The sequence below is a fragment of the Bos indicus genome, chromosome 12 (assembly GCF_029378745.1).
Source record: "Bos indicus isolate NIAB-ARS_2022 breed Sahiwal x Tharparkar chromosome 12, NIAB-ARS_B.indTharparkar_mat_pri_1.0, whole genome shotgun sequence".
Lineage (NCBI taxonomy): Eukaryota > Metazoa > Chordata > Mammalia > Artiodactyla > Bovidae > Bos > Bos indicus.
In genome coordinates, this window is record NC_091771.1 from 13,424,712 (window position 1) to 13,450,452 (window position 25,741).

Sequence of the window (25,741 nt, forward strand, 5' to 3'; positions counted from 1 at the left end):
GGAGTGGGTTGCCATTCCCTTTTCCAGGGGATCTTCCCCACCCAGGAATCAAACTCGGGTCTTCTGCAGTGTGGGTACATGCTAGGCCACTTCAGTCATGTCTGACTCTCTTCGACCCTCTGGACTATAGCCTGCCAGGCTCCTCTGTCCATGGGATTTGCCAGGCAAGAACACTGGAGTGGGTTGCCATTTCCTTCTCCAGGGGATCTGCCCGACCCAGGGATCAAACTCATGTCTCTTACGTCTCCAGCTCTATAGGCAGATTCTTTACCATCTGAGCCACCTGCAGCCCAAACATCACCAGCAGGTGCCACGGTTCTGAACTTCCTGTCTGGATGAGGTAAAAAATCCGATTTTGGGGGGGAATGGGATGGGGCTAGGAAGAAACACATACTGATCAAATTGTAAAAAAAAAAAAAAGGAAAAAGAAAAGGATCCTTTTAGCAAATTTTAAGCAAGCAAGAAATGGTGACACTGTTCAAATAAATGCTAGGATATTGGACAGTGACTTTTTAAGCTGTATATAAATCCCACTACATTTCAGAGAACTGTAGATGCCTTTATTTAATGCATCTATTCAAAGATTCAGGGAAGTAACATAACAAAAATCCATGAGACTATTATAATTTTAATGGTTCCTTACAATATATAGAACTCATTAGGCTTTTTAAGATACAATAAATCACCCTGTCTAGATTATCCCTTTGGACTAAATGAAAGTAATATATGTATATACGAAAAAAGGAATAAATTGAAAAGTCAAAGTCTATCTCCCCATCCTGACTACTTCCCACTCAGTGTCTCTTTTTATTTCTTTACTTATATTTTTTAACTGGAGGATAATTGCTGTACAACGTTGTGTTAGTTTCTGCTGTATGACAAAGTGAATCAGTTATGTGTATACATATACAGCCTCCTGCTTGAACCTCCCTCCATCTGAATCAATTATGTGTATACATATACAGCCTCCTGCTTGAACCTCCCTCCATCTGAATCAATTATGTGTATACATATACAGCCTCCTGCTTGAACCTCCCTCCATCTGAGTCAATTATGTGTATACATATACAGCCTCCTGCTTGAACCTCCCTCAGTCTGAATCAATTATATGTATACATATACAGCTTCCTGCTTGTATATGCATGGAACTTCCCTCCATCCCTCTCCTCTAGGTCATCACAGAACATGTGGCTGAGCTCTGTGTTGTTCAGTAAGTTCTGTGTCTCTCTTTAAACTACTGTTAAGAGCCTATCCCTCCAGAGAAAATGTTATACACAGAATACACACTTGTATTTTTCTATGCGCAACCTTTTTAAACTTACATAGAAGTGCTATTATATACACTGTGCTATATCTGAGCTTTCCTGGTGGCTCAGATGGTAAAGAATCTGCCTGCAATGCAGGAGACCTGCATTCGATCCCTGGATTGGGAAGATCCCCTGGAGAAGGGAATGGCAATCCACCGCAGTATTTTTGCCTGGAGAATTCCAAAGGGTCGTATTTGGAAATCTAGCCTTATGTGCATAATTAACAAGGCCACAGTGGACACCCTCAGACCTAACTTGTGGCACATTCTTACGTAAATATCTTTTTTTTTAATTTTATTTTTAAACTTTACAAATTGTATTAGTTTTGCCAAATATCAAAATGAATCTGCCACAGGTATACTTATAAGAGATTCTTAGCAGTGGGAAAAAGATAAAGAACATCTGAATTTTTAAGTGCTATCACCAAGTTTCATTACAATTTTTTGCCCACTAAGTGTTTTTCAGATTCTTTTCCTATCCCATGTCAACAGCTGGTAATCAAGTGTTTAAATTCTGCCATTCCTGATCAATGAGAAAAGGCTTGAAGGACATGATGACCAATGCTCTGAATCTGAGCTATCTACGTTTGCAGTTTCCATTATGAATCATAGAAAGATGCCTACAGATTTGTCAAAACGGCCCCTTTGTCAGTGGTCGGCTTGTCTATCATTCATCAGGAAGGGGAGAGATACAGTTTCCGGGTGTCCCTTCTTCTTTGTGACCTTCAAAATGGTGACCCTGCCTTCCTCTGGGTCATCATCAACTCCATGAGTGGTGCTAGGAAAATCAGACAACAGTTGTTGGCTATTTCTACTTACTTAGACTTAACTGGGCAGACACTACACTTGATTTTAAACAGTGGTTTTCAAAATGTGGATCCTGGACCAGTACCATAAGCATCACTTGAAAACTTATTAAAATGCAAGGAGCCCCTACACTTACTGATTAGAAACTCTAGGGGTGGGGCCCAGCAAATTATTCTTCTGAAAACACTTTCCCAGTTTCATTGAGATGTAATTGACATTATGTAAATTTAAGGTGTACAACATAATGATTTCCTATAGGTAGATATTGTGAAATGATTACCCCAATGTTACTTAACATCCATCATCTCACCTGGGTATCATATTTTTTTCTTGTGATGAAAAATATTTAAGATTTACTGTCTTAGAAACTTTAAAGTATGCAATACAGTATTGTTAACTATTGTTGCCATGCTGTACATTCCATCCCTAGGAATTATTTATAACTAGAAGTTTGTGCCTTTTGACTGCCTTCATCACTTTCCTGCACCTCCACCTTCTGTCTCTGGCAACCACCAGTCTAGCAAACGCTCTTTTCTAAGGTCTCCAGATCATACTCACACATAATAAAAGTTTGAGAATCTCTGATTTAAAAATATTATCTCATTTAAATTTCCCAACAACTCTCCATATATTGAACACTATGGTTTTTCTAGTAGTCATGTATGGATGTGAGAGTTGGACCATAGAGAAGGCTGAGCACAAAAGAATTGATGCTTTCAAACTGTGGTGTTGGAGAAGACTCTTGAGAGTCCCTTGGACAGCAAGGAGACCAAACCAGTCAATCCTAAAGGAAATCAAGCCTGAATATCCACTGGAAGTACTGATGCCGAAGCTGAAGCTCCAAAACTTTGGCCACCTGATGTGAGGAGCCGACTCACTGGCAAAGACTCTGATGCTGGTAAAGACTGAGGGTAGGAAGAGAAGGGGGCAACAGAGGATGAGGTGGTTGGATGGCATCATCGACTCAATGGACCTGAGTCTGAGCAGACTCTGGGAGACAGTGAAGTACAGAAAAGCCTGGTGTGCTGCAGTCCATTGGGTTGCAAAGAGTTGGATATGACTGAGCGATGAACAACCATAACTCTCTGAGGCAAGAGTTATCGTTATGCCTGTTTCACTGACAAAGAAACTGAGATTCACAGAGAGGTGTCGTTACCAGTCACATACTTGACAAGTGGTAAAGTTGGAAATGGAAACGGCGTCTGGGCAACTTCACATCATGCATTTATAACCATTTGTATGTGGATCTCTACTATAAGCCCAAGTCTTCTGAACACTGGGGAGTGCCAGACCTTTTACAAGGCGCTGAAGACAAAAAACGCCAAAGATGCTGCTGGTCCTCACAGCCCCAAGGAACCCCAGTATGAAAACTGCTGGAACGGAGGTGGCAGAAAACGTCAAAGGAGGCGGGAACGACTTTAACAACAGCTGGAGAAAAGCTTTAAGTAAGTAGAATTTTCTAACACAAAGAAGCCAAATATTTGTGTTTATGCACAATAAAGGACAGAAACATATGAACCTAACAGAAACAGAAGATATTAAGAAGAGGCGGCAAGAATACACAGAAGAACTGTACAAAAAAGAGCTTCATGACCCAGATAACCACGATAGTGTGATCACTCACCTAGAGCCAGACATCGGAGAAGGCAATGGCACCCCACTCCAGTACTCTTGCCTGGAAAATCCCATGGACAGAGGAGCCTGGTGGGCTGCAGTCCATGGGGCCGCTAAGAGTTGGACACGACTGAGCGACTTCACTTTCACTTTTCACTTTCCTGCATTGGAGAAGGAAATGGCAACCCACTCCAGTGTTCTTGCCTGGAGAATCCCAGGGATGGGGGAGCCTGGTGGGCTGCCGTCTATGGGGTCGCACAGAGTTGGACACTACTGAAGCTACTTAGCAGCAGCAGCAGCAGCAGCAGCAGAGCCAGACATCCTGGAGTCCAACGTCAAACAGGCCTTTAGGAAGCATCACTACGAGAACAAAGCTACTGGAGGTCATGGAATTTCAGCTGATCTGGATTCCAGCTATTTCCAATCCTAAAAGATGATGCTGTGAAAGTGGTGCACTCAATGTGCCAGCAAATTTTGAAAACTCAGCAGTGGCCACAGGATGGTAAAAGGTCAGTTTTCATTCCAATCTCAAAGAAAGTCAATGCCAAAGAATGCTCAAACTACCGCACAACTGCACTCATCTCACACGCTAGCAAAGTAATGCTCAAAATTCTCCAAGCCAGGCTTCAATAGTATGTGAACCGAAAACATCCAGATGTTCAAGCTGGATTTAGAAAAGGCAGAGGAACCAGAGATCAAATTGCCAACATCCACTGGATCACAGAAAAAGCAAGAGAATCCCAGGAAAACATCTACTTCTGCTTCATTTACTATGCTAAAGCCTTTAACCGTGTGGATCACAACATAATACGGAAGATTCTTAAAGGGATGGGAATATCAGACCACCTGACCTGCCTGATAGGAAACCTGTACTCAGGTCAAGAAACAACAGTTAGAAGCGGACATGGAACGACAGACTGGTTCCAAATTGGGAAAGGAGTACGTCAAGGCTGTATACTGTCACCCTGCTTATTTAACTTCTATGCAAGTACATCATGAGAAACGCTGGGCTGGATGAAGCACAAGTTTGGAATCAAGATTTCTGGGAGAAACATCAATAACCTCAGATATGCAGATGACACCACCCTTGTGGCAGAAAGTGAAGAACTAAAGAGCCTCCTGATGAAAGTGAAGGAGGAGAGTGACAAAGCTGGCTTGAAAATCAACATTCAAACAACAAAGATCATGGCATTCGGTCCCATCATTTCATGGCAAAGAGATGGAGAAACAATGGAAATAGTGACAGACTTTATTTTCTTGGGCTCCAAAATCACTGTGGACGGTGACTTCAGCCATGAAATTAAAAGATGCCTGCTCCTTGGAAGAAAAGCTCTCACAAACCTAGACAGCATATTAAAAAGCAGATACATTACTTTGCCCACAAAGATCTATCCAGTCCAAGCTATGGTTTTTCCAGTAGTCATGTATGGATGTGAGAAGGACTGATGCTGAAGCTGAAGCTCCAATACTTCAGCGACCTGTTGTGAAGAACTAAGTCATTAGTTCTTTCTAAGTCATCAGAAAAGCCTCTGATGCTGGGAAAGATTGAAGGCAGGAGGAGAAGGGGACGACAGAGGATGACATGGCTGGATGGCACCACCGACTCAATGGACATGAGTTTGAGCAAACTCCAGAAGTTGGTGACAGACAGGGAGGCCTGGTGTGCTGTGGTCCATGGGGTGGCAAAGAGTCGGACATGACTGAGCGACCGAACAACGATGATGGGACAAGAAACTGCATTGAGCCCTCTCCAATCTGAAAGACACCAAGGAAGTCTGAGAGTCTGGAAAGTGGGCCCCTGCTCGCCTGTCTGCCAGACTGCAACTGATCCCTCTTGCGGTGCATCCTCAGCACGTGCTTTCATCTGTTAAGAAAATCTGTCCTGCTTCTGTTTGTCACTGTTGTTGAACAAATACCTCAGCCGGGAAAGCTCAAGCCAGGGCTGGGTGAGAGCTTTTAGGGGTCTAGGAGTGGTGGAGGGCTTCGGGGTACCCTGCGAGGGCGGGGAGGGGCAGCGAGGCTGCGTGGCTGAGGCTGCGGCTCCACCTCTCAGCAGCCACGCAGCCTGCAGGAACCTACCCCGGTTTGAATCCCTTGGTCAAGAGAGGTGGACCAGTCAGCCCCGTGCATCCTTCCTATCCCTGTCATCCCACCACATAGACACCCACAAACTTCTTGTGAAGGGACAAATGGCTTCTCAGCTCACATGCTGACCTGCTTGAGCGGGGCAGGCCCACCTGAGCCTCCTGGCTCCTCCAACAGAGCTCTCCCACCGTCTGTGGCTGCGCTCTCACCAGCCGCACGGGACGGTGTCCTTTCTTTGAGCACACATACTAACCTGTACTCCCTTCTCAGTTGCACAGAGAGTTACGGACGCGTCGGCCTTCAAGGAACTTTCCTGGCCCTTCACTTTCCCTCAGATCTAATGTGAAGGTCCTGTGGCTTTAAAGGGTCTTTGGTAAAAGATATTTCTTTTAAACGTGTGATTCTTTCCAAAGTAGCTCAGAGGCTGTTTCCTCACAGGAGCCCCCTGCCCCCGTTTCTCCTCCTCTTCCCCTCCCCCTTGCCCTGGGAAGTGGTTTCTTTCCCAGACCCTGAAACTGGGCTCGGATCAACAGGGGAAAGGCTTTCATCCCTTAGCGCCCGAGAGTTAGATCTAATATTTCCTGAAGTTCTGTGTTTCACGCAACATTTGTATGTTAATTCTTAAAATATAGCCCTCTAAAATTCTTCATTGTTCCAGAGTGTGACACGTAACTGCTCTCTCATCTTTTGCTATCCTTACATTTTAAAAGAAAGGCCAATATCATAGTGTATTACTTAACCAACCATATATATAGGAACAGGTATGCCTCCTCGGGTGGTGCAGTGAAGAATCCGCCTGCCAATGCAGGAGACACAGGAGACCTGGGTTCTATCCCTGGGTCAAGGAAGAACCCCTGGAGAAGGAAAATGGCAACCCACTCCGCTATTCCTGCCTGGAGAAGCCTGTGGACAGAGGAGCCTGGCGGGCTACATGGGGGTCACAAAGTTGGACATGACCGAGCACGCATAGAAGGACACACAGACAGACGGAGGCGATACCAAAAAGGCTCAACTCAGTTCTGCCAAATTTCTAGAAACTTCTGCTATCTGCTTTGCTGTCCTATGGAACAGAAAACTGTGCTCATCATTGACTGGGAAGTTATTACAAAAGATATTGTCTCTGGATATTTTTTCCCCTAGAGCCAAGAGGTTTTTTTTTTTTTTAATGAAACTTTCATTTGCAGCACTGACAACACTAGAAAATATAGCCATCTGTGTAATTTAGAGGAAAAGCAGAAAACCTGGCGAGTGGCTAAGGCAGTCATGGGGAACTTCCTTCCCAAGGATGTACAACAGCGATGACGACCACAGACATGGGAAAACATTTTAACACTTCATAAAACTCTTTTTTTCCCGACAGCAGGGACATGGGAGCCAAATTTCCCTTGGTGGAAATTTAAAAAAATACTAATAATAAACTGAAAAGTTTGGCTCAGAAGTTCCTAAGGAGGAAATGATTTCAGAGAAAGCCTTTTAGGCGGGAGAAATGTGAACAAGGATGCCAGTCTGCCTGAAAGGGGGGGGTTGGGGTTTAGAGGGAGATCAGACACCCCTCACATTTCACTCCAGCCCTCTGCGCGCTACCTGGCACTTAATAGGGACCCTGTAAATATCGTGGATGGGTGTCATCATTCATTCAGACACCAGAGGCTTTTACGATTTCAGTCAAGAAAACAGATGAGGACGTGCCAGAGGAGATGCAAGGTGCAGCCTCTCTGATATGAATTTTGGCCGATCAGTAGTCACACATGATCTCAGGGGGCAAACGTGGCTTAAAGCTCACAGTGCCACCTGGAGCTGTAACCCGCAGTGGGGCAGAGTGGGGACAGGCATGGGTGGGGGGCACCCGCCGATCCTCTGTTCTGTGATCAGCTCAGGAGCCACTGACATCCTGGCTGGGTCCTGGCAGGTGCTGGCCGTGTGCAGACATTCAGGGATGTTCAGGGGCTGAAGCTGTTGATACAATACAATACGCGTGTGTGGTCAGTTGTGCCCGACTTTGTGACGCCGTGGACTGTAGACCGCCAGCCCCCGCTGTCCACAGGGATTCCCAGGCAGGAATACTGGAGTGGGTTGCCATTTCCTACTCCAGGCGATCTTCCTGGCCCAGGGATCGAACCCCTCCTCCCCCGTCCACTGCACTGGCAGGAGGATTCTTTAGCACTGAGTCACCTGGGAAGCCGGCTGATAGGATAAGGACAGGGGGTACTTCCAGAGTGGGAAGATACAATCCTACGGGATCGTCTGGTCGAACACTTTCCCCATAGAGATGATGAAACAAGACTCAAGGAGCTTCAGGATCTTGCCTAAAGTGACCTGCCTAACTTATGATCAAGCTGGGACTCAAATCAGGATCTCCTGGTGCCTGGTTGAAAGTCTTTCCACTGTTTTTGAGATCTAAGACGAGGTTGATGCCATTCCCTATCATAAAGGTACAAAGCAAATTTGCATGATGGTTCTAACCTTTCCAATCGGCAGGTTAAAACAATATTAATAACAGTGCTACAATACTACTTCTACAAAATTCTCAACTACGGTACACTCTGTGTATTTCACTTTTAAGGGGAAGGGTATATTAGAGCAAAGTCAGATGAGATCATGGCTTACCTCAAAATCCAACACTGAGAATGAGTTTTAGGTTAACAGGTTCCATTGCAATTTCCAATCTTCAGTTTCGTCTACCATATCTGATCAACAACCAACACTTGTACTGAGGTGCTTACAAGTATCACGTCTGAAAGTGGTACAGCGAGGTGAGAAGAGAGAACAGCAGATGGACTCTGTCTTTGGTTAGCCGAAAATCGTGCTAGAGGAACAAGCCAAACCCCCAAAACCTGATGCTTAGAAAATCATAAAATGCTCAAGCGGACAGTATTAACAAGCGCCACAGAAGGGAGGAGAGAGGGTGGTGGTTATGTGTAGAAAAGACAGGAAAAGTTCACCGAGGAGGTGCGATAGGAGCTTTGGTTCTTATCGGACAAGAGACAGGGAGGAGGTCCAAGCGTAGAGGTGAGAGAGAGAGGGTTGTGCTAGAGGCAAAGACTTCCTTTTCTAACCATGTTGTAGCATTTCTATTCGGTGTGATGCCAGCACACTTCTTTACCCCCACCTGCAAACTATAAATTCATATTTATAACATCCTCCTCTCATCATTTTCAGCTTTCACGAACACACATCACACAAAGAAAGTGAACTGTCTGAGAAGCTGAGTCTTGGTTTCTAAGCTACCCACAGACTGCTAAATGGTGGGGGCCCAAGAGGTCTGCTCTCAGAACCTCAGTTTTCTCTTCTCTAAAATGAGAAGGTTTGGGCCCACAAGTGTCTGAAGTCCCCCCTCCAGGTCTGACACTCAACAATTTCTACTTTTCTGTTCTGCTCGTTAATATTTATGGCATGTACTCTTTTTTTAAAAAACTTTACTTTGTATTAGGGTAGAGCCAGTTAGGGGCTTCCCAGATAGCTCAGTCAGTAAAGAATCCACCTGCAATGCAGGAGACCCCGGTTTGATTACTGAGTCGGAAAGATCCCCTAGAGAAGGGATAGGCTACCCACTCCAGTATTCTTGGGCTTCCCTGGTGGCTCATATGGTAAAGATTCCACCTGCCATGTGGGAAACCTGGGTTCGACTTCTGGGTTGGGAAGATCCCCTGGAGGAGGGCATGGCAGCCCACTCCAGTATTCTTGCCTAGAAAACCCCACGGACAGAGGAGCCTGGGGGGCTACGGTCCAAGGGGTCGCCAAGAGTCAGACACAACTGAGCAACTGAGCACGTGCACAGAGCCAATTAGCAATGCTGTGCCAGTTTCAGCTGAAAGGTGAGGGGACTCAGCCACATATATACATGTATCCATTCTCCCCCAAACTCCTCTCCCACTCAGGCTGCCACATAACATGGAGCAGAGTTCTCCTGCATGACGGGCAGCTTTTTTACCGCTGAGTCACCAGGGAAGCCCTCCGTGATGGCACATATTCTTAGTATCACTAGGCCCTTCTCCATCACCATCTGCTTCCTGTTTGCCTTTTCCACACCTTCCTCCCTTCCCCGTCTCCTCTCTTGTTGGGGGCCAGAGTGAGGTACTCCGCCCGTGACAAAGGTCATGAGGAAGGAGGCTCGACATACGCAAAGGCGGGATCGAGCCTCAGGAGGCCCCCTGGAGCTCCTCGAGCATCTGCCCCCATAACCAGAGCCTGCCTACTTTACTACTTTGTGCTCTTACCTACACCTCTGACTTTACGGGGGGCTGTCCCCCACCACCTCTTTCGGAGAAGGAGTTAACCTAGAGCTCCAGTTAATAATAATTCCTGGGCGTGATAAGAGTGTTTTAACCTACAAACTCCTCTGAAGGTTCTCTAGCCTGCCTGACAGGCTCGTCCAGCCACATGTGATCGCTCACAGCCTCCCAACCGTGAGAGGCACAAGATGCTTTAAACCCTCTAAAAACAGGTTCTTTAGAGAAGTTAGAAAACTATTAGTATAAGTATAATGGGCTAATTAGAAATTGTGTTGGTGAAGGGTTTTTCATTTGTTGAGCCAATGTTTGTTGCTAAGTCTCCATATCCCCTGCCTTTACACACATTAATGAATATATAGAATTAACCTTTGATATTAATCACGTTAGACCTTAGGCTAAGTAAATTCTTTCCTTAACTAAAACCCACTACACCCTCACCCTGTAGGAATGTAACTTTACTTGGGTGGCATCTGTTTTGAGAATAATCAGCCCTGGAGAAATAAGTGTCCTGATTGACTGACCGCTGTCACAAGGAGAGGGTCGTAAATTGTCAGCAGGCCCCCCTGGCCAGAAGATGATGTAACACCCCTAAGACCTCTGTATACATTTGTATGAAGCACCTGACTTTGATAAAAGTCAGGACTGCTGACCCCACGTGACTTTTGCATAACATCTCAGTGTATAAAAGTAGACCATGGAAAATAAAGAATTGGGATCAGTTTCTCGAAATACTGGTCTCCCCATGTCGCTCTCTCTCTCACTCTGGTTGAGTCTCCATCTGGAGCGCGGAACCCACCATGCTTACTAATTATGCCTGGGCTTCTAAGATCCGACCGGGGAGGCCTCAGTGTCTCCTCTCCTTCGGGAGAACGGAAGGACGCCTGCGGCCTACGTAAGTGGTGCAAACTTCTTGTCTTGAAGTTTTATTGGTCTCCCGCGTAAACCAAGCTACTCAGCCTCTTTTCTCCACTGAATTTTCCTACTGAGCTATCCTCATCCTATTACTCTTTATATCTTTGATAAAATATTTAAATAAATAGGTCGCCGACGCCGTCCCCGCTTCGAATACCCTGGATCAGCCGGGGCAGGACCCCGGCACTCTCTCACCAAGGAGTGTGCTGGGAAAGTCCCAGAGTGGCATGATCACGGAGTGTTTAAATTTTCATCAGACGTGTGTGCGTGTTGTAACAAGGCATGCCCAATTGATCATCTTGGCATGCATATTAATAATTGAGAGCCGTAGAACATGCTTCCTCAACTTTATAAACAGTTTCTCTCTGAGCTTTGAAATGACAAGCTTTGCTCATAACTGAAAAACTGAACTCAGGCAGGCCTATGGGGAGTTTCCTTGGAGGTATTAATGTTTAAAAAGCGAAGAAGATCAAAACCTGAAAGTCTCTCACTTGGGAAACCAGGAGGAGTTTCTGCTCAATGGGCAGGTTAAGAGATGACATAAAGATGAAAAAAGGATGATGTGAGAATAAAATGGCATAAGGATGAGATGATTCACCTGCACTGAATTGTCTTTTTCCCTTTCTTTATATCTAGTAAATGAGAATCTATCCAGCTGGCCTTGAAAGAAAGGGAAAGACCCAGGGGCCCCAGCAGGATAAAGGAGGCTCTCACCTAAACATCTTGGAAAACTGCACATTCATGGTCAGAGGTGGAAAATGATCCAAAATACGAGTGGATGCTGTACTCCCCAAACTCTTGGTTGGGTTTAGCTGCTGCCCTTTGACATGCTACACCAGGGCCCACATGGAAACAATGCCCATTGGATTATAATTACATAGCCCACCCTGGGGTGAAGGCTGGAGACAGGAAGAAAGTCAGAACTTAAATAAATGTTGGCGGAACTGAATATCAACAAAGCTAGAAGGTAACTGCTGGCCTCTGATGCAGACCTTGAAATAAATCACAACTTTATATTATTATTCATGGCTCTTGATTTTGTTTCCCCTTTGAGCAAATGCTATTTGTTCAAATATGAAAACAAGGACAAATGTGATCCGCAAAGCAAGGAGATACATGCATTCAACCCAGCTTAATGGACTAACATTTCATGCAATTTCCCTTTCCCTGTTCAACAAAATCTATATAGGCATTCACACTTTAACTGCACTTGGACCTTTGGAATATACCTGAATTTTCCTGGAAGTTGTTAGATGGACACCGCCTTCAATGCCAGACCAACCCCACTTACTGTAACAAGTTAGTTCAACAATAGACCTGCTCCCAAACTACCTATGAACAACTCCCTGAGACTTGGCTTTCTAATAGAAAGGCTCCCATGGGATGCTAGAACAATTGTGGGGATCTTTTAAGTGGGAGGAAGACACTGCCAAGTAACCAGCAGATTTCCAGCCACTTTGCAGAGTCAAAGCTGAGATGTCATTCCTGAATCTTAGTGCTTTACAATCTTAATCTAATTCTAAAGGAGAAAGCCAAATGTGACTCTCGCAGTGTCTGCCAGGAATATTAAAGCCGACAAATGGGGGGTTTGACTGGTTCTGCTTTTGGAAAATTTGACAAGTATGAAGACTGCTGTGGACTTCAGCAGCTATTACTTTAGAGGCAGCTCTATGGATACCAAACTCAGCCTGAAGCCAGCTGGGGAAGCAGAAAATGTGGTGGAGACCGAGAAACATTAACTCCACCAGACCTGAAACAAGATCTGTTTCAAAATTCAAAGGCGGATGAAATGTACACATACCTACCACGTTAGCCAGGTTACCACTAACATTTTCATGACGAATTTCATGTTAGAATCTGGATCCCTTTTGCATCTGGGGAATTGTCATCTTTGTAACAGCACACAGAAATGAACGGAAAATTCTGGTTGTTCAGTGAGCTGTGCAATGCCTGTTCTATCTCAGAGGTGTAACTCCAGCTGAGGCTCACATTGAAAGGATCTGCATATTTTCAAGTCACCCTCAAGGGTCCTGGCTATTGATGATTCACTCGAAGGCCTCTCAGGGCTTCCGGCTGAGGCGTGTAGCCCTTGGACAGCCCTGGGGGCCGTCAAGTTCACCTGGGCTTTTCACCGTCTCTGTTGGCTGCCGAAATACTTCCAGGATCAAAATACAGGGTTATGGAGGAATCTCTTAAATAGTAACAGGGAGATGGGGAATGCACAGGCTGTCAGACGGTGACAAGTGGGAGATGTCAGTGTGAACTTTGGTGTTTATTTTGCTACCTCAACTCTCCTTATATCCTCTGGCCTGCAACCAAGTCTGGTAAAATATAACGATCTGCAACAAAAGCATAGCTGGTGAGCTCTCTATTCGGTCTGTTTGATTACACATGCAAGGTGAAAACTCCACAGACAGGACTAGCACTGCAAGGTGAAAACTCCACAGACAGGACTACCACTGATGAAAAACTCTTCTGGGAGGTTCCTAGAAACGGTGAGCTCTCTATTCGGTCTGTTTGATTACACATGCAAGGTGAAAACTCCACAGACAGGACTACCACTGGTGAAAAACTCTTCTGGGAGGTTCCTAGAAACGGTGAGCTCTCTATTCGGTCTGTTTGATTACACATGCAAGGTGAAAACTCCACAGACAGGACTACCACTGGTGAAAAACTCTTCTGGGAGGTTCCTAGAAACGTCTTAGCTCACTGTTTCAGGCTTACTTCCTGTCTTCTTTGCAATGCACTCATTCATTCACTCACTCCCTCACCCATGGAATATTTATTTCTTGCATATTTCCACATCCCAGGCGCCTGATACACATCGGTGACTAAGAGACACATACATTTTCCTTTGTGACACTTATAATAATCATAACCAGACAATTTATCAAATTATACCCATTTAGATGGGCTTCCCAGGTGGTGCTAGGGGTAAAGAACCCAACCGCCAACACAGGAGACATGAGATGCAGGTTTCATCTCTGGGTCGGGAATATCCCCCTGGAGGACGGCATGGCAACCCACTCCAGTATTCTTGCCTGGTGAATCCCATGGACAGGGGAGCCCGGTAGGCTACAGTCCACAGGGTCACAAAGAGTCAGACACGACTGAAGTGACTTAGTATGCACCCATTTGGATAAGTGCTCTGAGGGACTGATGAAATATGAATGGTGAGCCTGCTAGGAGAGGGGAGATCAGGAAGGCCTCTCTGATAGGATGGTCTTAGAGCCAGGACTGAAAGGATGAGAAGGATTCAAGATTGCAGACTGCAAGGACGAGAACATCAGACAGAGGGAATGGATGTGTAGAGGCTCAGAGATGGGAGGGAGTTTTGATGGGCTCAGCAGGAAAAAGGCCAATGGAGATGACGCGTCATGAGTCGAGCGAAAGCTGAAGCAGAAGAGGCAAGCACAGTGAGCTTGGGAAGATGAATGTTATTTTAAGTGCAATGGGAATCTACTCAAGGGATTTCAGTGGAGAAGATGTGCTCTGAATTATGTCAGATGATGTGTGAAAAATAGATTGAGCTGGAGTAAGGTGCAAAGGGAAGAATCACACATGGCAGAAACTGCAAAATGTCTGCCTGCAGCCATTCTCCCCTCCTTCCTTACCTGAACTCCAGATTTATTCTGGAGGGAAATGGGTCCAGTCAAAAGAGTCTATTTCCCATTTTCCTTGTATAAATAGCTTGGCATGGCCACATGTAATGCTTCTGCACAAGACATAAATAGAAGCCTGCTGGGGACTTTTGGGCAAGTTTTGCTTTTCTGTTTTAAAGGTACAGCCCTTTCCTCTTTCTTTCCTCCTCTCCTTTTTCTTCTGTGATTCCAGCTAGTAAAAAAAGAAGTGATGGCAGGAGAAACAGCAGACCTCTTAGACAACTATCTAAGAAAGCTAATAACATCACAGAAACCTCAGGCCTGGCACTCTTCAACTACCAAACCAGTGCCAACACTCTGGGTTTCACCGTATGGAGAACGAAAACTCTCCATTTGTTAAGATCAAGTTTGGTGGGGGGTTTCTATTACTCCCAGACACCATCATCGTTCAGGCAGCCTGCACTTGAAAGGCTATAGTGAAAATGAAGAAAAGTGGGCCAATTTGAATGCTGAAACAATGGGATTTCCTGATAGCCTAGATGGGCTTTGGTGGTGGGAGATGGTGGGTGTGAAAAGTACTCAACAGGATCTGAGTCTGAGAATTAGTAAAATGGGAAAGAAAAACCCTAGAGGGGCAGGTTTGAAGATTAAAAGCAAGAACTGAACTTTTGATATTGTACAGGTGAGGTGCCTAAGCGGTGTCTATGAGAGTAATCTGCATTTCTATGATTTCCATGAGACGGGATCTTCCTCCAAAATCTCTGGCCTTGCTCTGGCCCTTCATTCTCTCCTTTGCAGGGAGGGAGAAAGTAAATCCGCTTGCCTGGACAGAATACAGTGAACCCTTGACTAACACGGGTTTGAGCTGTGTGGGTCCACTCACATATACTGTACTACAATATGGCATCATCCATGCTTGGATATGGAACCCCAGACAGGGAGGGCCAGCTGCAAAGCTACACTCGGATTTTTCATCACATGTACGTCACTCGAGGGTCACCTGTACTCATTCCCATCAGCTTCTCCACATGTGATGTGGCGCATACAGATACAGGCTCCGCAGGAAGAAGCCTGTGGTCCTCAGCACTGCCTGTGGCTGGAAGCTCAACCCCCAGGTCAGCATTGGGGAGCCCACCATGGCTGCAGATCTCAGTCCCGTGATCCGGTTCAGCCTTGATCAGGAGTAACAAGCTGGTGTTGGTGTCCCCACATGCTACACCTGTCTGTCTGTCTCTCAGTGGTTTCACACCTCGGCCCACTTCTACCTGTGTAAGGTTGGACATGTCCTGTTCGCTCAGCCACATGATTGCGTGCTTGTTTTTAACAGGGGCTTCTTGGAAAAGATACTGCCAGAAAAAACGAAAGCTCTCCCCTATTCTAACGCCTTCCTATATTCCTTGTGAGAGTTAAGGATCGAATCTTCCCTGCCCAGTGGGACGATAAACTGCATAGGAATGAGGATTTATTTAAAACTGATGCTAGTATGCAAAGGGTAATCGGTGATCATTCTATTGTTCAGACAGCTGGCTTCTTGCCTCAACTTTGCAGAGGTTGTATTATTAGAATTGGTGTGGCCTTTCCCGGTCTCTGCTACCAACCCACCCTACCCCTCCTCCACCTACTAAATCCATTCTCTGTTTCTCTCCTTTACAGGTGGTCTGGGTGTTAGTGTATTTATCCTAGCTCTAGTAACCCAAACTTCAGAACTGCTGGGCATACACAGCCGGGTAAAAGGTCATTGCTCACCACTAGGGAATCTAGGGAAGGCAGTCTGACGGTGACGTCTATGAGATATACCAGTTCTATCGTTCCTGTAAAGACAGGTGTCCTCGGTTGGTGTCATGCTGGATATCTGGTCACTTATCAGAGTTTATGTTTGGGAGTTATTTGACACTGCAGCAAAAATGGTCTTTTGACAACAAAGTCAAATAAAACACATTTACAGCGAGGCTTCTGGTTTTTCCTTCCCTTTTCTCTTTCCATCCTATCAGGCACATTATTGCTGGAGTTTATACTGATGAAAGAGGTGATGGGTATTTTGGCATAGTGTATCATTGAAAATAATACTTATCCTCAGACTGAGTATGTAAATTGCATGTGTCACCGTCCTGTGTGGGACCTTGCACCTGGTGTGGAATGGAGCGTGGCATTGTCACAGTGCCATTCAGTGGCTTTTACCAGGCGAGGGCACATCAGCAGCTGTGATGCATGCGGCCACAGACACAGAGAGCACGCCCATAAAAAAAAAAAAAAAAATCCGTCCTTTTTTTGAATAGAGCCCTGGGTAATTACCCTAACCATTGTTCTATGAGAAAGCCCTGTTTACACCATTTCATCAGTTTAGGATCTAGATGGGAACGATCACCGGCATTAAGCGGTGAAGGCAATTTGCTTTTTCAATGAAGAAAGGACCAAAAAAAAAAAAAATAATAGCACTGAAAGATCTCTGCTCCTGAGTTGCCCGTGTTCACAGCCAAGGCTCACCCCACATGAAAAGGATCCTGAGGAGGAGTCTGTCTGACCTTCCTCCTAAACAGAGCCCAAGGATAACGAGGACAGTGTGTTCTGGGGCTGCTTCTACTCTCAGTGCAGGGAGGACGTGGGCTCTGTGTACCCAGCCTATGGGGGACAGTGGCTGCCCTGAGGGGTGGTGTGGACTGCGGAGGGTCCAGCAGGCATGGGAGCATCTGTCCACCCCGCCCTGAGGCCCGGACGGGGTGTTCTGCGGAAAAGCTACAGAAACGTTGCTCACCTTGAGAAGTAAGCTCTCAGGGCGGGGTCCGTGTTCCTCCAAGATGCCACAGAACATGAAACTGGTTATGAGGTTTGGCCATTCGGTATGGAGTAAGATGGGAAACTATGGGACTACTTACCCCCAAATGGGAAAAAAAAAAATGAGTACACAAGAAAAGGCAACATCACGACAAAAAGAGATGGCCCCCAGAAGTCTTACTTACATTGAGTGAGGATGCCGGTTAAGGCGTTTTTGAAGTTCTCCTTGGCCTCCTCCATCTCCTGCTCATGGGTGGCCTTCTCGTTCATCAGCCGGCGCACGTGGCTGTTGGCTGACTGCACCATGGAGTAGAAGTGGTTTGCGGACCGCCGGTTCACCTCCCCTCGCTCGATCCAGGACAGCAGCACCGTGATGGCCTCTGAAAACTTGCTGTCGTCTGCAAATGGAAGACCACCAAGTTCAAATCATGCCAAGGCAAGGTCTTGGTTTTCACTTCAGGTCCTCTCCAAAGGCACAGCACAGTCCATCCTGTGTATATGTGAGTGTGTGTTAGTTGCTGAATCGTGTCCGACTCTTTGAGACCCCATGGACTGTAGCCCGCCAGGCTCCTCTGTCCATGGAATTCTCCAGGCCAGAATACCGGAGTGGGTAGCCATTCCCTTCTCCAGGAGATCTTCCCAACCCAGGGATCTAAGCCAGGTCTCCCGCATTGCAGGCAGATTCTTCACCCTCTGAGCCACTAATGGCCACAACTTGACCTTGTGAGCTTTCCTGCAACTAATGGTTCCATCATCACTTAGCTTCTCTTTCCTCATCTGACTGCACGGCACTACAAAGCCACCCAAGAAACAGAGTGGCTTACCCTCAGATTACCAACTTGGTGAGCCCAGTTTCAGAAGATCTGTTCTGGGGATCCTTTGAAATATGACACAACTGCATTCTCCACCAAACCCAGATTTCTCTTTCTCAAGACTGGCTCAAAAAACTGTTACCTGTTTGGCCTCCAGTTCATTTCCTTATTCTTTTATTGGTAACAGTATACAGCAATATCAGTTTTCTGACTTAGAATCTACTGAGTTATGGGCAGGATGTGGATGACGGGTGAAATTACTTTTAAAAGTAGTCATGATGTAAGATATTGTTCCCAAGCTGGTAGTAGCAAAAGGTCAATTCTTGTTCTGCTGCAGTTCAAAACCAATTTCACTTTAGGTTTACTTTAGGTTTACTATAACATATTTGATCATGGTAAAAACTAGACCATTTCCATGCTTTCAACAAAAGAGGACCTCTTCCTGGGGGGCGTGGGGGTCAGTGTGTGTGTTGGGGAAGGCTGCTAGAAATCCGTTTGTGTTTGATTTAGGAGTATGGGGCTTGGGGTAGGGGCCAGGAGGTTCCACCTGTAAGTAAGTGATAAAGTTCATTTCAAAAGAAAGCAAATAGACTTGCCTGTTTGCAAACAGTTACTGGAGCAGATCTCTGTTGTACGGCTTAGACATGGGAAAAAAGCAAGTTTGGAGGTGATTAATTGGAACCGGAAGTTGTATGTCAGTTATTACAACATAAATCAATCCTACTGCTGCAAGCGCTGGGCTTGTTTTCTAAACTTGAGAAGTCTTTCATTTTTGTATTTTTCTAGCCTCTAAAAACATAATTTATGAAAAATATCCTAGAAGCGAACACATTATAAATTAATTATACTCCAATAAGAATTATTGTAAAAATAAAGAAAACAAAAATATCCTGCATTTTCCAAGGAAACGGAGTCAGGGTCCTAAATATCAGGAGGAAAATTAAGACTAAAAGATTCAGATACTTAATCATTTATTTGACAAATACAGAGCAGCTAGTATGTTCCTTCCATTAGAGGAACACCAGAGACATCCTTATACGCTGTGTATGTGTGTGCGTTATTGTTTATATATTATATATTGGTCATATATACATACACACAAATCCATATTCACACACACACATACATACATACATATACGCGCACACACTCCAGATGAACAGATAGAGGGTGATTCATATTTAGTAAAGGGATCTTATTTTATTTTACTACCCAGATATTTTCTAATCAGGCACTGTTAGTATTTTACACCCCATACGAAGCGTGCATTTGCAGAGTGCTTTATGAGTTTTCCAGAGCGCTACAGAAAAACCCTTCATCCCTTTTCTCCCAGGCATCCCCTCCCAGACCGGGGCACGACTTCACGGCTGCGGCTGCTGCCTGCCCCAGAAGTACGTGCACTGTACGCAGGCAGGCTAGCCTGCCCCGTGCCCGTGGAGCGGGTTCTGCCCTCTCCAGGCTGGAAATCGCGCTGCTGATGGGCCACCATCTCTAGTCCTCTCCCGCCCAGGTGGTGTCCGTCTGGGCTTGGGGATCAAAGCTTTATTCCTGAGCAAACCTGCCCCCGGGGCCCTCACGCTTTGATCCGAGGAGATAACTGGCCTGAGGAAGGCCCACGGGGCAGCCTGCACAGGAAGGACTCAAGTTTCCTTGCCAATTTCAACCTGCCGCTGAGCGAGTGTGTGCACGTGTTCAGCGTCACGGCTGGCCCACGCAGTTCTGTTAACTCTGGGATTTCAGTCTGAGTTCAACCCTCAGTGAACTCCAGCTGCACGAGTTTCTTATCTCATTTCATGGATCGGAGCAGGCGAGTACAGAGTCCATCATACAACTTAACACCGTGTTCAGCCTGAGGAGAGGCCCATAATTTAGCATGATGCTTGTGGGAGCCCCACTGCAACACTTACAGTCAGAATAAACTCTGCCTCCCTTCCACTCTCTGCCTCTCTCCCTGCCTATGTATGTTAAGAGAATGGGCCTCTGAAAAGACAGCAGAAATCTACCTGATGCCTTTAAGAAATCTTTTCTACCTGCCCCCCGGCTTCTTAAAAGATAACAACAGAAAAGGGAACTATTGACTTCATGGACCATTCTCCCCCTTTGCTGTGACTTTTTCATCTCTGTGTAACACAAAGAAAAATCCTAAACAAGAGAGAGACAGAGAGAGAGCAAGAGAGAGAGAGAACGAGAGAGAGAGCGAGCGAGCACGCACAAACAATGGGGCCCCATCTTCCTTTCACCCATGAATGGGCACGGTTTTTCTTCTCTTGCTTGTGGTTACACAGATCATAAATACCCTTAGTGTCAGGAAAAACACACTTAAATTTTAAAAACAGATGTTTGCTTAAATGATCTAAAAGCCGATTTTTATTGCTCTTCACTCTTAGACCTAAAGTGTAAGTTCGCCAGTAGATTATAGTTAATACATAGTTTTCAGAGAGAGAGCAATTTTAGGATTAAGCAATTAAAAACACACAACGAAAAAGCAATGAAAAAGTAAGTAGGCAAGAGACTTGCAACTATCATAACAAGCAATAGTAGGCAGATTCCATTCTTAATATATGTGAATAAAATAAAATACATATTATATATTAGATATATCATATACATATGTACATATGGCTTAATATATAGTTTTGAAAACTTCCAGTTTCATCATTTCTGAACTTTCTGTAGCAGGCTCATGGATGACTGATGCACTACATTTAAATTAACCATGAAAACATTAGTTAACATGTGATTGGTTAAGTCTAGTCAATATTTGTTGCCATGCAAGAAGTGAATTTATATTAATTAAGGCTAAGCCGGCAGCTCCTTCTGAATGGCTACATGAGTGTGTTGGGAGTGGTCATTTTCAATATCCGAATGAAAATTCAATTCTGCCTTCAGGGGAAAGATCACTAAGAAAACAGGAAACAATATAAACTAATTTAAACAGGCCATAGATTGCAGCACTATTACAGCTATTTATGTGGAAAGAAATTAACACAGCTCATAAAAATCACATCCAAGATGCAATTAGAAAAATTCCAAACACTTTTTGTGAACATGCTTGGACTTAACTCTGAACATTAGTGCCCTTTAGAAAACAGAATGGGCAAACACATCTTCTTCATACTAAGAACCGGGAAAGTCTGCATATTATGGAGCGACTATGGACCATCTGGTCTTCCCTAGTGGATAAGACCGTAAAGAATCTGCCTGCAATGCACAAGACCTGGGTTCAATCCTTGGGTCAGGAAGATCCCCTGGATAAGGGAATGGCAACCCACTCCAAGTGTTCTTGCCTGGAGAATTCCATGACAGAGGAGCCTGACGGGCTACTTACTGCCCACGGGGTTGCAAAGAGTCGGACACAACTGAGCGACTTTCACTTTCACATGGGCCATTTATTTGCTCACTAAAAATTCTCCAATGTTGACTAATCAGGGACTTCGCAATGTCACACCTGGATTACTGCAATCATTTGTTCCATGGCCTCCCTTGATTGGCATTTCCCCTTTCAATCCATTCGCTGTTCCTTTGTCACGCTCCTCTTTGTTAACACAGTTTTGACCAGAGATATATTAATATCTCTTTTGTTACCTGAACAGTATGGACTGGAGACTTTTCAATACGTTTTCAGAGAGTGATCCCGTGAACATCACCGGGTGAAGTTGTGAGAGCTTAAAATTGATCAAGGGTTCCCTGTACAAATTATGATTGTCATTATCTTTCACATTTTGCTCCACTAGGTTTCTGTTTCAGCCTTGTGTATATTATAAATGCAAAATTTTCAAAAATGACGCATTGCGAAACTTTGAATGAAAAAAAAAGAATTTTTCAGTGAATCTTATGCAGATACCTTGATTGTCCATGTGACATATGTACTAGTGTTTCAGAAGATGCCAGTTCTTCAGAATATAGTTCTGATTCAGACAATGTGAACATTAGAACAACAAAAAGACAAAAAACCTTAGTGATTGATTCTGACACAAAAAGTGAAAATGAAAGTCACGGTGCTGAACTTCCTTTGCTTCTACAGAAGAGTGGATTGAAGACAACATTTCATGAAAATTAGAAGACTTTACACGGGTGTGCCAGGTGTAACTATTGCATACAATAACCTGCCAAGTGTTAATAAAATAACAGAATTATTTTTTTGGCCGGTCAAAATAAAAATAGCCAGCCTCAGATATTAGTTTCTGCAAAAAAAAAAAAAAAAAAAAAAACCCAGTTAATAATGAGTTAAGCACCCCGCCCTTGCCTCCCTAATTCTGCATGTGCTATGTACTCATCCTAGGGTCCCTGGAGATCCTGGTCGACCCAGCTAACTGGTCTGCTTCCCTCAAGAGTCAGCCTAAGTGCCTTTCATAAAGGAAGCTTTCCTCTAACCCTAACATGAATCAAGGATCCCTTTGCTAATGTTCCTATAATTCCTTACATATCCTGCTATTAAAATATTAGTCATTCTGTACAATAATTGTTGGTTCATTACCAACTGGCCTTCTAAAGCTCTGAGGGGTTAGGATGAGAAGAAAATTTCCAAGACATATTTCAACCTTCTGTTCACTCTGAGTTTTTCCCTTTGTACTTTATTTCATTACACTCCATGTCTAATAGATTTGCAGTGCATTAGTACTGGAAAGTTACAGCAAGTCCAATGGTCAAGAGTTGATAATAAACATTTTAATTTCATGTTGAAGAGTATTTTCACGTTGTCCACCAGAGATAAATGTTCTCGTGGCACTTAGGCTGGCTGGTCCTTTTATCCTTCAGGCCTCTGAGGTTATTTCCATTAGCAATGGAAGTTAAGAGTGATCTCAGAAAATTACACAGAAGTCTTCCACAGTAAGCTAACCAGCTTATCCAATGACTTAAAAATCTTTTGAACGTTTTTTTTTTTTTTAATTCTGGAAAAGTAATAACCTTTACATTTAACCTTGTATTTAGCTTTTTAATTCTGGGAAGGGAATGATTTAGCTTTGTGAGGACTAAAGAATATTATAATGATGGTCACACTTCAATATCGCTACCTGAATCCATACCCAGTTCATTTTATTTCTAGTTACTTCAGAATTTGTCAACCTCTCTCCCTATCCCCCTTTCTCATGTTTATTCAGCATGAGGCACGCAGTAGGCATTTTAAAAATTGCATTTGGGATACATGCATGCATTCTAAGTTGCTTCAGTTGTGTCTGACTCTTTGTGACCCTATGGACTGTAGCCCACCAGGCTCCTCTGTCCATGGGATTCTGCAGACAAGAATACTGGGTGGGTTGCCATGTCCTTCTCCAGGGGAATCTTTCAGAGCCAGGGATCAGCTGTTTTCTACACTGGTAGGTGGGTTCCTTACCACCAGCGCCACCTGGGAAGCTCACATATGGGATACATCTCTCCTACTCCAAGACCATAAGCATGAGTCTCATTCTGGGGCGTGCTGAAAGTACAGTCTCACCCTTACTCAGGCCTCCTGACTCAGAATCTGCATCCTCATCCAAGTGTTTCCTATGCACATTGAAACTGGAGAAGACCGGGAAGAAATCACTCAATAAAAACCAGGGAAACTGGTTAGGAGCTTACCTAACTTAAAAAGATCATGAAAACCGGAAATGGAAAGGGGCATCTGAGAGAGTGGAGAATACTGAAAGACCTTCACGTGACTCCCGTGAGATTTATGAATCTCTGTCCGCAAACCCTCCACTCCCACTTAAAGAATAGCGGCTTAAACATCAGTCATCTTTATGCCAGAAAAAGAATGTGAAAGATAAGTCAAAGTCTTGGAAATGGGCACTGAGAGGGCAGCAGATTTTTTCGATGGAATGTCGGACTGGAGGACCCTCTGGGATTTTCTGATTTTACCGGGGTGTGAATCTCCAACTGTCATTAACTAGGCTATTTTACCATACTTTAGGGACAGAACGTAAATTGTGAAAACTAATAATGTAAATAATTCTTCTCTGTAATAATGTAAATGAATTTTTGTCCAAAAGAAAAGTCTTTACAAAGCAAACTCTCTTTTGAACCAGTTTTAACATCTTGTTCTCTCATTAATTAATGCCTTAAATAAAATCACTGACACATGTTCATTTCATATTTGTAAGACAGTCATGATTCCATTGTCACAGCATCCTCGAGCAACCACTGATTGTAAGCTCCTCGGAGGCAGGGCCCATGCCATGGTCGTATCTGAAACCCCAGGCAGGGCACAGAGCCCAGGGCCCAACAGGTGGGCACTCGGTGACCTTTAATGAAATGGATGTGCAGACAATGAAGGGGAAAAGGAATCAAACCGGTAAGCAGTTTCTTCTCCCTCTTTGTGGGCAGAGGAGATCTGGCCCTGAACTTCAGAAGGCAAGGGCGGGATGACTTGAGAGAAGAGCACTGAAATATGTACATTACCATATGTAAAACAGATGACCAGTGCAAGTTTGATGCATGAAGCAGGGCATCCAAAGCTGGGGCTCTGGGACCACCCAGAGGGATGGGGTGGGGAGGGAGGGTGGGTTCAGGATTGGGGGGGTGGGCACATGTATAGCTCTGGCCGATTCACACTGATGTATGGCAAAAAGCCATCACAATACTGTAAAGTAATCATCCTTTAATTAAAATAAATAAATTAATTATATACACAGGCAGGACAAGAGCCAAGACAATGAACCCTGAATATGAAAACTGAAATGCGTTAGTGGAACCTGATTTCTGGCGGGTCCAGAAAGGAATGATAGGAAGGGAGAGTTCGCATTTGAACAAAATGTCTCAAGAATGAGAGGAAAAAAGTTAAGACATTCTACAATGCTTTTCAAAGAAATGGGGGTGGACACACACACAAACATACTGAATGATGTGTCTATAAAATTGTCCCTGGTTTCTGGCTTGATAGGTAGAGATAACTTACGGTGTACATATTGATCCAGGCAGAATGGCTATTTCAGGATGGCACTACAACATCCCCCAAATTTTACTATGTGTTCCTAAAACATGGGCATCCCAAAACAAAGCTCCATCTCTGGCTGCTCAATTAACCATCAGAAGGGGTGGTACCTCACCTACCCTGCAGATCACGGATAGCATGAAAAGCTACAGAAATGATTAATACTTTCCCCCCTACCCGGTGGCTCGGCGCTAAAGAATCTGTCTGCAATGCAGGAGACGGAGGTTCGATCCCTGGGTTCAGAAGATCCCTTGGAGGAGGGAAATGGCAACCCACTCCAGTATTCTTGCCTGGAGAATTCCATGGACAGAGGAGCCTGGCAGGCCATAGTTCATGGGGTCACAAAGAGTCAGAGAGTCACACACAATTTAGTGACTAAATAACAACAACCCTACCCTATAAGCTCACTCTCTCTCTCTCACACACACAAACTCTCAGATTTAGCACACGAACGTGCACTGATTATTCCCGCTTTTGGATCAGGCAAAATGTGAATAGATGAAATGGCCCATCTCGCCTCTGTGAAGGTCAGTAATGCCAAAGAAGTGATTCTCAAACAGGCTCCCATGCTTCACATCTCCTGTGTCCTGAGAAAGAAGTCTGGCTTTCAGCTAATGGAATTTCCACTTGGCTCATAGCATTATTGATTCTTTCTTTCTTAGAACCATAATGTTGACAACCATCTC

General features: G+C 44.6%; 1 protein-coding gene across 2 annotated transcripts in view; it reads right to left on the reverse strand.

Annotated features, from left to right (window-relative positions):
- Positions 1-25,741, reverse strand: part of ENOX1 (ecto-NOX disulfide-thiol exchanger 1) — a 342,949-nt gene that overhangs the window by 152,822 nt on the left and 164,386 nt on the right. For both annotated transcript variants that reach the window (XM_070800030.1, XM_070800029.1), the window contains exon 7: positions 17,516-17,728. In XM_070800030.1, coding sequence (XP_070656131.1) covers positions 17,516-17,728 — 213 coding nt within the window. The remainder of the gene's footprint in view (positions 1-17,515; positions 17,729-25,741) is intronic.